Source organism: Protopterus annectens, chromosome 2.part0, assembly GCF_019279795.1.
Source record: "Protopterus annectens isolate FY-2018-M chromosome 2.part0, PAN1.0, whole genome shotgun sequence".
Classification (NCBI taxonomy): domain Eukaryota; kingdom Metazoa; phylum Chordata; order Ceratodontiformes; family Protopteridae; genus Protopterus; species Protopterus annectens.
In genome coordinates, this window is record NC_056728.1 from 1,169,943,126 (window position 1) to 1,169,961,358 (window position 18,233).

Below are 18,233 nucleotides of genomic sequence, written 5' to 3' on the forward strand. Positions count from 1 at the left end.
TCCATATCTGTAGCTGTCATGGGAGGTACATACCATGTAGGACATTGTGGGGTGTAGAGGGGTACAGTGACCAACATGTCCATAGATGACACACCATGTCTGCTGACACATTCCATGTACAGGTATTACAGGACTAGTGTGCCACTGTGTATATCAATGGGGAGCCTATTGTACACTTGTTGCCCCTGTTCCCCCTTGACACATGCAGTGGTGGGCAGGCATGCACATATGTGGTGGTTACTGGTGTCAGTGTTTTGGAATGGGGTATGGTACTCCAGTATCCACACTGGTGTTCACTCCATGCCTTTGTCACCAGGCACCTGTTGCAATACATCTGCACACATGTGCCTCACTCAGTATATATATATATATATATATATATATATATATATATATATATATATATATATATATATATATATATATATATATATATATATATATATATATATACATATAGATGTGGGGAGAGGGGGAGAGAGAGAGAGAGAGAGAGAGAGGGAGAGAGAGAGTTAGAGGGGGTGGGACAGAGAGAGAGAGATAGTCATATACAGACATATCTGTTGTCAGTCAGATCTGTCTGTATATGTATATGTATCTACATATATCTATATATGTATGTGTGTATTACATATATCTGTACGTACATATTCTATCAATCTCGATGTCTGTGCAGTAAGTGAAACCTGGTTCAAGGCTCCTGAGAGCACACCAGCGGTACCAGGCTATACCTCATATCATGCTTTTTGGCCCCTAAACACGGGCCAAAACAAAAAGGGAGGGGGAGTGTCCATATTTATCTAAGACACCCACACGTCCAGGTTAGTGGCAACACATGAAGCATCAGAGACCATCCAGGTGCAAATAACCGTAGGCAAAACTGCTTTACAACTGGTAGCATGTTACAGACAACCCTCCCAATCTCAGGAACCACACCATCATATTGGGAGACTTCAACTACCCTAACATACACTGGGTGCATTATTCTAGCCCAAACACCCTAGCCTAAAGGTTCCCGGAATTCATTAATTCAAATGCAATGGAACAGCTAGTCACCTCTCCCACAAGGGGAGATAATATACTAGACCTGATCATCACAAACATGGGGACAATGTGCTACACACCAGAAGTATACCCCCTCACTAGTCACATCTGACCACAAACTAATCACCCTGGATATACATATCCCACCTCCACCAACAACACAAAAGACTACAGTGAGAAACCTCTCCAAAGCCGACTTTACACTTCTTAAAACTGAGTTGGTATCCTTTAAGCCCACTGCGCCAGTGGAAACCACATCCCACAATGCAGACTCCTTCAAAAATGCTTTCTACGGACATCTCCAAGAATGCATGGATCATGCAATCTCAAATAAAACCAAGACCCTCTCCACCAAGGGCAGGTGTCCTGTCTGGTGGACCCCAGCCATGAACAAATTGTATAACAAAAGAAGGTAGCTACTGCACGACAGAGCAGAATCCCATAAAGATAAGGCATCTCTGATCAGCACTAGTAGAAAGCTACGTTCTCTCATACAAACATGCAAGGCCAACTTTGAGAGGAAAATCGCTATGGACACTACAGATAACCACAAGGCCTTCTTCTGCTATGTTAGACACCTGGGCAGAAACCCTCAGATATGTTCAGAGTTAGTTCACAGTGACAAAAACTACACTGAACACACAGATATTGCCAATATTCTGGCAGACAGGTTCAGTGCTGATTTCTCCCCTCCCCCACCCCCAAAAGAGGAATTACTTATCCCAGCTGAATGTAACCTCCCTGTCATCTCAGATGTCCAGCTGAGAACCGCCCTCAGCAAAGCTATAAACACATCATCAATGGGACCCGACGGTATCCTGGGTTGTGTGCTACGTGAACTCCAAGAGGAGCTAAACCCGCACATAAAATGCTATTTAACCATAGCCTTACTACAGCATATGTACCTGGACACTGGCATACAGCAACAGTAGTCCCACTCCACAAAGGAGGCAACTCTATAGACCCTGGTAACTACCGCACCATAAGCTTAACCAGCCTGGTCTGCAATGCTATGGAAAGACTCATTATGGAACTCATACACAGAGACATTGGGGACTTACAGACACTTGATCCCACCCAGTTTGGCTTTGTAAAGGGCAGATCCTGCCTTTTGAACCTGGTTGACCTTTTCAAAACAGTCACTAGAGCCATTGACGAGGGCACAGCAGTCCATACAGCCTACCTGGACTTGGCTAAAGCTTTCGACACAATACCCCACTCTGGCATCATAGACAAGCTCAACAGCTTAAATGTAAATCCATATGTCACAAGATGGGTTGCAAACTGGCTAAAGGATAGAAACCATAAAGTCAAAGTCACTGGTGCCATGTCAGACTCAGAGGCAGTCACAAGTGGTGTCCCACAGGGCTCTGTCCTGGGACCCCTCATGTTCGGCATTTATTTCTCAGATGTGGAAGCAAACATGGGAGGGTAGTGGCTGACAATGTTCAAAGATGACTGCATACTAGGCGCCATAGTTGATGCACCAGCTGATACATGCATCCTACAGAAAGGCCTCACTGAAACGGACAACTGGTGCCGGAGTCATGGCCTTAAACTGAATGCCAAATAATGTATAGTCATACACGTTGGGAAAAACAAAGTACCCACATATTATCACATAGAGAGTAACCCACTGAGTACAGACAAAGTAATCAGACACCTGGGGACACAAATCAATACTGACCTCTCATTTGACACCCACGTTGCCAAAGTGGTTGGATAGACTTCCTACCTTGCCCACCTTATCATGAAGGGATTCACATCCAGATCAAAGGAGGTCATTGTACCCCTATACTCCTCCCTTATCAGGCCCATGAATGTGTACTATGCCCCATTTGGTATGTACCTCACCTGGCACTTGCAACAGCTAGAGAGACCCCATAAGTACCTCACCAAGAGGATCAAGGGTCTCCAACAAATGTCATATGCTGCCAGACTAAAGAAACTCCAGCTCTATTCCGTAGCATACCGCCTACTTAGAGGTGATCTGTGCCTGACGTACAAGGCCATGTCCAATCAGGAATTGATGCACATGTTCCACCTCGTAAAATCCAAATCCATCAGAACCACAAGAGCTACAGATTTAAACCTCAGCACAAACATGAATAGGACATGCTGTAGGGACAGATCCATAACTCAGAGGCTTCCCATACTCTGGAACAGAATCCCAGTTCATGTTAGGCAGAGACCCTCACTGACTCTCTTCATGTGAATTCTTGACAAGTGGATGGGAGATCATAGGTTTACACCAGGGGTCATCTCTGTGTCACTACTAGACAGAGGCACAGTAAACTAATGCTATTATGTAAGGGGGTCTTCACTGTGTCACTACTATACAGAGGCACAGTTTTCTAAATCTATTCTGTACACTGTCTGCAGATAGCCTAGTACTAAACTATGACACTGTGAAACTATATATGTCTATGTATTTCTACATCCCTCTCTATCTATGTATACATATATGCATATTATATATATATATATATATATATATATATATATATATATATATATATATACACATACATATCTCGATATACATATATACATATATATATATATATATATATATATATATATATATATATATACTCCTTTTTAGTTCCACATATGTATACACACAGTAATGTACTGATGAACATCCATTACTGTACAACCTACTTGTATATTGCACTACAACCTACATTGCTATGTGCACATAGCTACCTTCACATACATATGTATGTAGAGCCTTCAGTGACACTTGCAGTATGTTCCTGGCCCTATGCACATCTTCATATACATAGATACAGACCAATAACATATATGGAGGGTTCACAGTATGTAGACTATTATATTACTACTTTACATTACCTGTGTTTGTTGCAGCTGTTTGCGTAGGCTTGCAGTTACTTGGCATGCTGTCAACTTGTTTGTTTTGTTGTTACTTTTTTTTAATTTTTTTCTTTCTTTCTTTTTCTTTCTCTTTCTCTTTCTCTTTCTCTTTCTCTCTCTCTCTCTCTCTCTCTCTCTGTCTCTACCTCCAGAGGGTGCAATGAAAGTATTGCATGTGTGGACTGGGAGTACAGGATGCTTTTGTAGGTATCTGCACATGTCCATGTGATGGCCTCTGCACCAATTGTTAGCCAGCATTTACTAATTGCATGCAGTCTGTTGTGTAGTGATTGCAGTTCTCACTGTGATTATAGGACAGTGCTATAAAAAGGTCTGTTAGGTAGGCGTAAACCTTTCATATTATCAAGGTGGGGGCCATGCTGGTTTGCTGTGGACACTGTTCTGTGAGTGTAAGGGTTGGTATGTCTCTCATATTTCAGGCTGTGTTGTAGGCACTGCAATGCATGTTGCTCTGTAAGCTGTGTATTCCTTCCTCCAGTTTCCACTTTTCCATGTGTATGTAAACTGACACCTACGACTAGTAATACTGTGTATATGGGTGTGTGTGCTTTCCTGTGGGGATTGTGGTGTAACTGGTATATAGCAGTGGCTCTTGCAATCTGTTGCTATGGCTTCAATATTTGCCCTTTACCTTCACTCCTTGTATGCCTGCTAGGTGTCTTTCCTGTAATGTGTTGCTATGGCTTTCCTATTTTCCATTTACATTCACAGCTTGTAATGCTTGCTATATCTGTTTGGGCAGCAATTCCCTATGTGTCTGTTGTGGTAGGGTGTTACTGCATGCAGTGTGGTCTGGCCATGGTGTGGGCCTTGACACTTACAAGGGTATTTGATCATGCTGCTGAGCAGGCCTCAGATACTCTCAGGTGCATCTTTTATCAGCCTCATGGAATGGTACATATCAGTGGAATACTCCAATGAAATATTCTGATATTCTGCAGTTGTGACTGTGGGTTATTTCGAGCATATGTATTACTACACCATTTGTGGCATGCAAGTGGTGTATACTTTCAGTAATTCATAGTTACCATTGCATGTGTAGTAACACCTTTCTGCCTACTGTTAGTACATTTCACAGGGTGTCAGTGGGGCACAGTTGCCATTTGTTTTCACATCAGGGACATCCCTGTAACTCAGTCACAGTTGCTATGTCTGGGCTCTTAACTATTCAACTATGGCAGTGTTTATCCTGCTCTGAGTATGTGTGTGGCTTGCCAGATGCCACTGTGACATTATTACCTACTAGCTACCAACTAGCATGGCTGTTTCTCTTCACACAGTACTATTTTACAAATCCACTAGATTTGACAGTAAATATACATGACATGCTTTGTGTACTAGACATGCTATATTCCCTTTACATTAATTCCTACTATTTCATGATAAATTTATTTCAGCACAATGTTCTTGTATAGTAGTCATGGCTTAGTGGTAAGTCATGCAGACTAGTGTTTCCAAGGTCCTGGGTTTGAGACTGACAGAGGTATTTTATTTTGCTGCTAAGAAAACTACAGGCCTTGTCATTCAGAGTGACTAAGGCACTTTTAAGCAGTTGTAAGTGGGTTAGCGCTGGTTTGTGCGGAGGTCACGCATGCGCACTGCCGCTTAGCTTTACGCACACACACTTAGCTAAGCGCACAGAAGCACCCACTTACTACTGCTTAGAAGTGCTTACTCTCACGCACACCCGCGCTATTTTCTTTTAAAGAAAAAAAAATTGGGAAGATAGGAAAGTGGTGAAAGAAGGGGCACAAAGAGGGTAGGACAGTAGGAAAACAAGCTCTGGTTTTGCAGGAGGGATGTAGGAAAGGCCCATAGTTGCCCATTTCTTCATCAGCAACAGCTGTGCATATGTTTGTAATTTGGTGTAAAATTTGAAACCTTCCACCCCTGAGAGAGATGTGAGGACAACAATATTTGTTGTACAGCCAGTTGTAATTGCCAGTTTACATGTCCAGCAGACATGTGTGCAAAATGGGCAGCTATGTATGGGGCGTAATTTTTTTGTGGGTACAGAGTGCCCTTTTTTTTTTTTTTTTTTCAGGAGAGCAGGTGAGAGTGGTATGTCAGGTACAGGAAGCTGGTATAGATGGGGAGGTACGTAGGGGAGGTTAACAGACAAGACAAACAAGACGCATACAGGGGTGGTGTATGACACATGTGGGGGGGATACACAATTGACGGGGATGGATGTTTGGATTTCTCAAGCCCATGAGCCCACAGATAGCAACAGTGGAACTGAGATTCCCACCCATGGGCAGTTGCTACTGTGCCTTCACTGCCCAGGACAGGGCTGTGCTAGGGGCTGTGTAGGATGGGCAGCAGGCACGCCCGTGAGTTGTGCCACACGTGCCTCAAGCTGGCATAGGGGCCCAAGCACAGCGTGCCTGATCTCCCTATGCACCACAGTCTGGACACTATGGAGGGTGAGTGAATGTTCTCCTCCAGCCACGCTTGCAGAGGGGGGATGAGCCCCATCCCCTGCAGCGCTTCCACCCACAGGTGGCACAGGGCCACCGGAGGAGGGTCCGGCCTGGGCACTACTGCCAGGTGCACTCTCCAGCTGAGGTGGGAGAGGTGGGTCCGCTGGAACCTGCCTTCCCTGTCGTCCTATGTTTTGCATTATTTAATGACAGTTTGGGTTAGTGACATACAATACTATTCACGATTAGTTATAACAGAATGCATTAGTATTCCCATTAACCAAACACCCATAAATTCAAGCCACTGAACAGCAAGCATAACACATGCATAATTTGAGCAACAATACACAATCCAACAACATGCAGGGTTGATTGATGGCAACAGGCCATCAGGTTTGGATGTATGAACAGGGCACATGCATCAACATATATGCAGATATGTATGAACCAACAGGACAAATGTCCAGGTGAGTTAATTGTGAATACACATACCCATTTCATGTGGAATGGATTATTTGTGGTTATAGGGTAGGGTGAAGAAATATTTCATTAACAACTTCAAATACCTATACATATGCTGTACATTTCTACTAGCTGCAGATATATACACACTACAGGTCTGACTACAGTTTCCTATGTGTAAACTTATGCAATATACATTTCATTTTTATTCATACACATTCATATCTGGCTCTGTTCAGCTACAGCATCCTGCTACATTTGCTTTATATGGCTCTAGACAACTGTGGATGTTTGGTATTTCATACAACCATACTATCTGCATATTGCAAACTGACAGCAACATATCCAAATTGTGGGACAGACATTCCAGCTTCAGTACTTTATTCCACACATTTCACTGTTTGGTTGTGCCTGTCACATTAATTTCATTCTGTACTGACTGCAGTATACTTTATTCAGGAGTTATTACAACTTTATTGGTGGATTCATACCTCTTTCTCACACTCTCACTTGTTTTATTTTTACAATTCAGGATGGTACTTAATTCTAGGCTTTATTGACATGTTTTACTTGGTTATAACAATCCTTTCCAACAGTCTCACTTGTGTCATGTTTCAGAATTTAAACGGGGATATATTTCACACATGTGTTTTACTCAGCTTGTGTAGCTGTAATTTTCAGCCTGCTGCAGGTTATGTACTATTATATTACAGGTGGAACATCTTTATTTCAGACTTGTTTCATTTTTATTTTTGGATTACAGGCTGCATCACACATATAATCGCACAGTACTTGCAGAATCTCTCTTACACTGTTACTTGCACTTTATATTAATAGGTGACTACACTGCACTCTTTTGCAAGCTGTCATACTTATATTTTTTAACAGTTACAGAGAGAGAATTACTAACCTGCCTGGTGGCGTAACCGCACAAGCCTATCGGCATAGGCTCGACGATTCACAGAACGGACACCTGCAGCTGCAATATAAATGAAGTAATATTAGAATACACATCTCCATAATATCAGCTAGGTTAACTTTCTACATAAATAATTACATGTAACTTACTCAGTAGTGGGGCGTTGGGCATTTGCGGGCCTCCTGGATCCAACGGTTCATTTGTTCCTGCTTCCGTCTCTTCAGGTCTGCATGGTGGTGACGGACCAGTTCACCAGTCCTTGGTATTCCTGTGGCACTGGTGAGATCATGTGCCAAACGGTCCCACGCCTCAGCTTTGTATGCCCCCACAGGACTTAACCCTGCATGAGTTGGGCCTCATGATCTTGGACGAGGAGCTAAACCATATATTTGGACTCCTCAATGCCCCATCTCTGTGCTCGGAAGCAACTACCCTCTCCTACACCTGCCATCCTGACTGCAAATCGGTTCCACAATCAGTTATGCCGTGTATTCCTGCCTGTGGGGCTTATATATGCCATTTTTCCCGCACTTATCTGTGATTGGCCATTTTGGAAATGTAACAGCTTCACAAAACCTGCTTTGTCATGCTTCTCTTTCCATTCATTCATATATATATGCTATTACTGCATTTCTAAGAGCAACTGTCATGGCTTAGTGGTTCAGTACTTTGACTATGCTGCATGGTATCCTGAGTTCGAGCCTGGCCATTGCTTTTTATATTTTATGACTGTCTACACAGGCTAGGAGGTGTGTCTGTGTAAAGGCAGTTTTGATACAGCTTGCTCAACGTTGCTCGCCGGTTAGCTTGTTGGCTCGGTGCGCAGCTCCGCGCAAACGAGTTACACTGGTTTACGTGCCATTTGGCTGTCAGCACGCATATTATGCTCAGCTCAGCTATGGGCACACAGTTTCAGCATGTTAGAATGCTGCTCAACCCCGGGCACTCATTTTACACCTGTTAAACCACTGATCACCTACGGGCAGATATACTCAGCTTATTAGAGTGTAGCTCAGCTATAAGCACTTCTGACATTTTTTTTATTATCACACATTTCTTCATAATACATGGCCCATTTCATTACATTTTACATAAAAATAATTTTATACATGTACATATATGTCAGGGAATTGTTTCATGCTTATTTCACTAAAAATAAAAATTGATGTTATGGGGGCTCGAACCATGACTGCCTCCTCTTCAGCCGACATCTCTACTGCTACTCTATTGTTTCTTGGCTTACTTTGCATATTTAGATCTTATATGCTTTTCCACTGACTGCTAACTGTGGCTAAGCAACGCCACGCAAAAAGCGCACTCACTGGCAAACATCTTTAAAACTTATAAAAAAAAATATAACATGTTCATTTTTACATTTTATGTTTATAGTCTATGGGGGCATGTGTTGTGTTGTGTTTATTGGCATTTACGCGGACTCTGTCGTGGGGGTTTACTTTTGGGACTGTTACTCTTCTGGGGCGTGTCCGTTTGCAGGGCTCGCCCTACAGACACGCCCCCTACTTTCTTACATGAACCGTGTTAGCCTTGGGTGTGAGTCAGCATGCCCTCATGAATATGCATGGAATGCTGATGTCACACCATTTAACTGCAGCCTTCGTGTAAGCCTTGTAACTCTTACACGGAGGCTTTGTGAATCCTGATGTATGTGTATTCCCCTGACATTACTTAGTTTGGGACTCTCACTATCAGGTCATGAAAATACAAGAGAAACCCATTAAATATTACCTTAAAGTAGCTTTGCTGAAATTTCAGCTAAAGATTTAACATTACCAAAGTTACAAGATTATATTCAATTGTGCAAATGTATGCTCATAACTTTTGTGTTTGATATTGTCAGTGTAAGACTTGCACAGCATTCTGTTCTCTAGATAATGTTATGAAAACAAGAACAGCTGTATCTGAGAATGAGGCATAAATATATTTTCTACTGGAAAAACATAATATTTGATGTAAGAACTATTTTATATCAAAATACAATATAAATATGTATTCTTAAATAAATTACTTTATAGTTTAGTATACACTGAATACAGAAGCTCAGTATATACAAACTAATAGCGATTTTATACAATAAAGAAAACATGCAAATAATTGTATGCACCACTGTCTAGTGATAAAGAAAGTATACTCAAACAAGCATGGCTAACATGATTTGTGTAAAAACCACATAGAGGAACTTCCCTGCTGTACAAACCACATAGAGGAACTTCCCTGTTGCTCTACGTATCCTAATATGTGGATGAAAATTGTATCTGTGTAGATCTATATATATATGTATCTATATATATATATATATATATATATATATATATATATATATATATATATATATATATATATATGGATTCACTTTATATCCTCGAAATACTGAAATATCAAAATTCAGTATATTGAGGCTATAAAGTCGAAACCTTAAAACAATGAAAACTCCGAAGTGTGAAATTCAAAATCTTGCACACCAGAGATTTTGAATTCTACGCTTCTGGTCCATACAACACACACACACACACACACACACACACACACACACACACACACACACACACACACACACACACACACACACACACACACACCTTCCTCCCCACACACAAACACAAGGTCTCTATTACATTAAAGAAGGGGGCAAGCACCCCCGCATCCCCCATGTGGGGGGCTGCATCCCCCACACACCCCCACTTAAATATTCTAACTCTGAGGTCACACTGCATGCAGACACACATAAAACACCACCACACAAGCTACATTCTCCTTGCACACACACATCACAGCAACAAAATACACTAACACACACCATAGCCCCAAACCCTTAACACATACACACTTACCTGAATTCATAACCACAGCGAAACCTCAGAAGCGCAAAATTCAAAACCTCTGGTATTTGGTTTTGCTCTTTTCAGGATTCCACTTTATGGATTCGAAATACTGAATTTCAATATTTCAGTATTTCAAGCTTCTAAAGTGAATCCATAAATATATATATATATATATATATATATATATATATATATATATATATACATACAAATGTAGATTTTTTTTAATGCACTTTAACGAACGTTAAAATGTGTTCGGTGATAATGGATTTGGGCTTTTGCACTTTTGCGCAAAAGTCCTAGATCCATATATATATATATATATATATATATATATATATATATATATATATATATATATATAAGTATTTTTTGTTTGTTTTGTTTTTGTTTGCTGTTGCTGCCTGTCAGTTATTAGCCTCTTCTCATCCAATTAGCCCATTAGTTCTCCCATCATCAGGGATGAGAGTTGTTCGAGAGGGACCATCATATAGGCAGCCATCAGAGGAAGTTTGAAATATCATAATTTTTTCCCTGCCTCTCTTTGCATCAACCCAATGATAGGTGGGGTGTGCTGTGGGTATAATTACTCCTCAGTTCCTTACTTCTGCAAAGAGAGACATTAGCAGGACTGCCTCACCCACTCCCCCACAGGAGGCATCCCTTGGTTGTTTTCCAGGTCACTACCATGGAAGTCAACTCATGCGTGTCTGCACTTGAGTGTAAGCTCCCATCCCTCTTAGTATGGGGATGCGCCATCTTCCCCTTGTTTGCCATTGAGTGCATGAGCTGTGACTTAAACTTGAATCACCTGAGCCATAGTCAGGGCTTTAACCTTCCACTGGTGCAGGCCAGATTAATGGTCTATATTGTGGATACATGTGGTAATAATTTACAGGTTGATTCAGGATGTTATGCAGTATCAGAAAGGCAACATTTTAAATTTTATTTTTTCATATCAAGAAATTCTAAACAATTGCATGCTACAATGTTATTATGCATGCTGGATGAAAATATAACAGTGCAACGTTCTGGATATCAACTAGAAACCCCTGGAAAGCTATACACATTGTTTGTCATTTGTCATTTAACACCGTTATAATAGTCAAATCATTAGATTGCATTTTCATTGAACTTTTAACTACACCTTAGCTAGCATACTGATAACTATTAAAAGCTTATTAAAATAATGTTTATTTTTAGTGTTCTACAAAAAAAAAATGCGAGAGTGACAACTCCAGACAGCTGTCACCTTCAAAAATAGTATGTCTGCAGAAAAAAATGAAGACTGATTTTTCGGAATGTTCTGCGGCACAGGTAATTAAGTGATCTATTTTACTTTAGATTTACAATCATTTATATTATGTATGCCATGCAATGTTACCTTTTTCCTGCATCCATCAGTTCAAATGCTTCATTGACTTTTTCCAAAGGCAGTGTAAAACTCACTAAATTCTCAAGACTGATTTTCTTTGCAATACATTCATTTACGAGTTTGGGTATATCATCAACTCCTTTCCAGCCTGTTGGATAAATAAAATCAACACAATCATTCCACTGTTGTATTTAATGAATTCTTCTCAGGACTTAACTACTGCATTGTGCCTTTTTTCTTTCAACTTTCCTTCAATGTCAGTTCACTTCAGAAAAAAAAATTGTTAAATATGCAGAAAAAAATGATTGTTCACACTGACAGCACACTTTCAGGAATAATTTAATACTTTAATGTTTCACTTGTGGCTTTTATTGGATGTTTCTAGCTAGTGCATGTAAAATATGTATACTTTGCACATACACTGACAATCATACCAGTTTGATAATGATGCCATACTGACTGACACAGTTATATTCAATCCCAGGACAGGCCTGACTGAGGGCCATTCCTAGAGTCCTTTAGCTAATGTTATAAATACAATTAGGAAACTCAGAAGGGTATTCCTATTTTTTTGAAGTGGGGTTAATTGGGGTTACACCAGAGTCTGCCAATGGTTTCCCTAGAAGATAATGTTGACTGCTTCTGTGAATGCATTTTTGCAGATCTCAGTCAATTTGCAGAAGAATTTAGCTTAAGTGTAACATTATTTTTATGTTATACTAGAAGCAAGTTACCCAACCAAATTAATCAGATGCTGTCACTGTAAACTGTGCAACTAGAGTATGTCTCTCTTGTGTTTTGTAGTTGGAAAGGCACTTGTTGCTCATTCCAAAGTTTGAAAGTTGTAATCAAAACTAAGCCAATCAGTAGACTAACAGTAACTGCCCCTACTCAGGAAGGATTATTTCCCTGCAGATTCACAATTCACATTTACAGAAAACTAGCTACCCCAATGAAGACAATTTTCTTATATCACTTGAAGATAGCTTTAAGAAGTGTAGCTGTAGTGGCGCAGCAGTTAATGTTGTTGCCTTACAGAAAGAGGTTCTCCAGTTCAATTCTCACCTGGTTTGCCTTCTGTGCAGAGTCTGCATGTCCTCCCTATTTTAAAGACTTGTGCGTGTGTGCCTTCTTTGAAGGTTGGGCACCGGGCTGGCAACTCGACACTGTAAAAACAACTGCCATTCAATCTGCGGACCGGTGATCTAATGTGGTGACCACTAACCGGGATAAGCCAAAAGACATTTTTATAAAAAGGATCTACTGGGTGTAAGAATGGAAAGTTTGTCATAAATAAGGATCTCAGTTTATACAGCTAAGAGGATTTATGTCTTTCTGTCAGCTGTAAGCCCTTGAGTCAAGTGTTTGTTTATTTTCATTTAGTGCTTGTTTAGCAGACAAAGTGGATTGGTTATAAAGATCTGTTTCAACTAAGAATATAATGTAATATTCAAGAATTAGGTGCTCATAACCTGTATTATGGATAATAGGATACAAGAACTGAAAGACACAAAAGCAAAATAATTGTAATTACTACGCAAAAATAATGTTTCACTGAATTATTTGCATAAGTGGAAAGAGAAGTGGCAAACATTTAAAATCATCATCATCGTCATCATTTTATTTATTTATTGAGAACAGTGGTACAAAAGTAAGTTAATAATACATTTTTAATTGGTATGAGTGTGTTTAAATAGTCCTGAAATGCACCAGCTGATATTTGTCATGCTTGCATGCTTGTTTTATGCCATAGGTACTCCAGCATCTGCAACCTGCTGGTACTTTGTACTCTTTGTTCATTTGCTACTTTTTCACACATTTATTATTTTGACCGCAGCATTTTTCACCAATGTTGTATTATTTCATAATTTTATCTGTTTATTAACTGAGTAAACCCATTGTACAAACAGTTTATGTTAACTGTAGCCCAGACATGCTCAAAGTCACATAGTAGGCAAATGGAGGTGGAAGGAATCAAACACTGTACTTTTGCCTACAGGAAGTACTTCATCAATTCAGAACCTTAGTCCTATGTATTAACAGTATTATCAGTATTGTTATTACAAAGCTGGAATTATGTTATAAAATATATTGCAAAAATACATGGCCACCTAATGAAATAGACGGGGCTCCTTAAGCACTGTGATGTGTTCCATAAGGTTCCCCCACCACAGAAAGGTTTGATATAGCAGATTATGAGCAAGTCTTCAATTATGCATTCAAGTCATGGATGCCAAGAAATTCACCTCAAGAACACAGTATAGGGTTACAGTAGAGACCCAGTCATAATTGTTTTGAAGGTCATGGAGCATTATCTGCTCAATGTACTACTAATTATAGTGTTAAGGGTTTTGCCGGCTTTCAAAGACATAACGCACTTAGTGAGTGCTGTCAAAAGGACAGTGTTACACTTTGCCTTACATTAGGGTAAGAAAGTCAAAAAGACAGGGAAGATTATTAACATGGACAGCAGGAAGAAAGAAATCAGCATTTAATTCTGCTGCTGTCATTTTCTGGACAATATACCTAGTACAATACCCGATCATAACAAGTGAACCAGGGATGCTTAACAATTGTTAAGACTGGGTAACCTGACAAAACTCCACAAACTTTTGAACAACAAGAAGAAAAGCAATACGGCTCACAGGCGTACCAAAACTTTTTATTGAGCGCTTCCGTCTGCTTTACTGCTCGACTTCCTCAGAATACAATCCACTTTAACTTCATTTCTATTTAAATACACACTCAATCACATGTCCTTAATTAACACTGAACTGATTCCTTAAAAACATACAAATATCTAAAAATATATTGAATTATCTAAACAAAATATGTTAAAAGAAAATGAAAATATATATACACACACACTCTTGTGAATAAATCTTATACAAGGAAAGGGAGACTTGTATAAAATTAAATGTTTTATGTTTATGAGTTAAAACATTGTTTATAGGTTATAAAACATTTAATTTTATACAAGTCTCCCTTTCCTTGTATAAGATTTATTCACAAGAGTGTGTGTGTATATATATTTTCATTCAATTGTTAAGACTGGGTGTCACACTACAGAAGTACTTAACTGGTTTGTCTTTTTCACAGTATTGGAGCATAATCATGGCACCCCATGCATTGCACATGCTTTGTTGATTACTGAGGTGACGGAATAGTTAAACAGCTAACTGTTTTCATAGGGTAAAAATAAAAATAGTGTTTGTGTTACTGATAAATGGAATTCTTCACCCTGCTCAGGCTGCACATTTCTAATAAACACTTTCTTAATGTGGGCATCACGTACTCTGTTGACTCCTCATTATCTCCTTCTGCTTTTCTAGTTAATGAACATTGATAAGCTGATTTCCTTCCATACTTCCTAGACAGTCCGTGTATTCAGCGCTTTATATTATTGGATCAGCATTTATAGCAGCATGTTAAACTCCTGGGATCTTGCAGTTTTGAGATGCCACAGCTACCATCCAGGCTTGTAATTCATCTGCTTCATTGAGCAAGGGAGCCCAGTTTTAACGGACTTCTCTTCTCTTCTTCTTCTTGCTGGTCACCAGGGACAATGTTTTCTGTGTACAAAACGTGACAGACCAATGCTTCTCTTTTGCATGCTATTTCCAGTACCTGCCATTTTTTTGTCAAATCTTTGAAGGCTCTAAAGATCTCTTGGAGTTTAATTTTTCTAGTTATTCCTTTAATCCACTGTTGCACTATAATTTTATCCTCATTCATGACTTTTGTCCTGAGTTGGTAAACTCAGTGTGAATGACAGCAGTAATGTATGGTCATACTGTAGGCTGTTCTGCAATCCAGTCATGCTCTCTATGATTTCATTAAACAAATGCAGACAAGGACTATAATGTATTGGTTTTATGTAAGACCAGGTGAGGCTGACACAAGATCTCAGGTTATTTGTTATTGCTGGGTCTAGTAATTTGGAATCTAGTGACCAGTTGTAGAGAACTAGACATATTTAAGCATGGAGAGAATCTGACTAACTCAGGGGCAACATTCATACCTCATTCATACTTTTCATATACCTTGTGGGAATTGGTTGAATTACTGTCCAGATGGTAGGACAGCACAAATTCTTCACTTTGTGGGGGCATACATCAAATTACAGATGCTGTTCACTGTCTTTACATAGCATGCATACCCAGGCAGATCTGCAGATCTGTACTTGGGTCTAAAAACCTGAGATGTGATATATAAAATATGCATGTAGACTTGTGCTTAAGATAGGGAAGTGAAAAAAATTGATATGATATTGATAGAAAGATGACTTAACTATTTCTCATTCACAGATATCACCTAGCAACATCTTGTCATGTCCAGAGATCATTGTCTTGAGGTATGTTACCAAAATGGATATAACATGTAAACATAGTTCACAGCCGTATGCTTTAAGTTGTTCTCATCTTCTAACTTCACATACATGGAATACTTTTACCAGAGAGAAAAGAAATATAAAAAAAAAACATTCTAGAAAATGTCAGTGCCATCTCCTCCCTCGAGGAGAATTTGTAAAAGCACTTAATATTCATTTGCAGATGTCATTGCTGCTTTGCATTCTTACCTTTAAACATGTTATTGCTGGTGTGGACTTTCATTTAGGAGCCTGAATGATGATATTCTGTAATCTGTACGAGTTGTAATAAACAGCTGCATGTAATGTTTCAGTAATCTTATATACCAACCCATGTATGCCATTTAAGGTCTTGCACTTCCATTTATTATATCTCTTGAGTTGCATTACTATTCTGGTGTCTCCATACCATACAGCTAATTCACTGATGTCGTTTTCTGTCATTTATTTCTTGTATATTTTTCTGCATCTGGAAACAGTCTAGTTGAGTTTAATATGAATTATCTGCTTATCAAACCCAAACAAACACTCACTGGGTTTGTTTTGTGTTATGTGAATGCCAATGCTCTTAAAATTCTACCCTTGCAGAGATAGTTTAATGATATTTTAGAGAACGGGCTTACTGTACATCAGTACCCTGATTGGACAATGAGCGTTTTCCAGCAGGGTATTAATATACAAGTAATGCCCAGTGAAAAATGAGTCTGCCTCTTCACGGCAGCTTATCAAGCCTCCATGGAGTTCAGATTGAGAAAAACAGAATGGCAGACATTATTTTACGCTCGCCAAGGGGCGCTTTTACTGTTTAGCGAGTGTAAAATAAAAAGCATATGTGTGTGTGTGTGTGTGTGTGTGTGTGTGTGTGTGTGTGTGTGTGTGTGTGTGTGTGTGTGTATGAGACAGAGACAGAGAGTGTATGTGTGCATGAAAGTAAGAGAGAGAGATATGATCGTGTGTATGTGTGTTCATGTTTCTGTCTGCTTGTGTGAGTGAATGTATGCATGAAAGCAAGAGTGATTTTGAGTGTGTGAGAGAGAGAGATCAAGAGAGACTGAGAGCGATCATGTGTAAATGAATGCCTGTGTGAAAGCAGAGGTGAATGTGTGTGTGTGTGTGTGTGTGTGTGTGTGTGTGTGTGTGTGTGTGTGTGTGTGTGTGTGTGTGTGTAAGTGTGTGTGTGTGTGTGTGTGTGTGTGTGTGTGTGTGTGTGTGTGTGAGAAAGAGACTGAGAGAGAAAGAGTGAGAGCGATCTTGTGTATGAAAGCTGTGTATGAGAGAGAAAGAGAATGGGCTGTCTGTAAATTGTTGTGTTTTAACTTACTTTTTCTTTTTTTCAGTACTGTATTTTTTTATATATATATATTTTTGATGTAAAATGCTTCCTCCAACACCATTAACATACACTACAGAAAGTTTGAAACATTAGGTGGAGGAACTTTTTACATCAAAAATATAAAAAAAAATAATATAGTACTTTAAAAACGATAAGCAAGTACAACACAACACTTTTACAGCCAGCTCATTCTCTAAGCGCAATAATGCCTTCCAGGGTGTGTAGTAATGTCTAATTAATGCCCTTCCAGGGGTGCAGAGGCTCTCGGCTTGCAGCGTCGGGCCTCATAACACCCCTGGGCAGGTGATAACTACACATTAACACACACCCTGTCGTGCATTATTGCTTACAAAGACAAACTGTTTGTTAGCTGAAACATTTATTTGGTTATTTAGTCTTAAACCGAAAGATTAAATTTCCACCAAAAACTTAGCATCTGCTTATGCAGTTAATCTTTTAATACATTTTGTATAACTTTCCAGTGCGTATGTAAAAAAAAATCATTTGTTGAGCTACATAACGGGATTTTATGCACATTTGACTATGCCAAATGTTGATAGCATAAGTTCC

The 18,233-nt window shown here is 39.5% G+C and overlaps 1 protein-coding gene across 2 annotated transcripts in view; it reads right to left on the bottom strand.

Annotated features, from left to right (window-relative positions):
* Nucleotides 1-18,233, bottom strand: part of LOC122793404 (alcohol dehydrogenase class-3-like) — a 517,897-nt gene that overhangs the window by 64,412 nt on the left and 435,252 nt on the right. For both annotated transcript variants that reach the window (XM_044061379.1, XM_044061380.1), the window contains exon 8: nucleotides 11,971-12,109. In XM_044061379.1, the coding sequence (XP_043917314.1) occupies nucleotides 11,971-12,109 (139 nt within the window). The remainder of the gene's footprint in view (nucleotides 1-11,970; nucleotides 12,110-18,233) is intronic.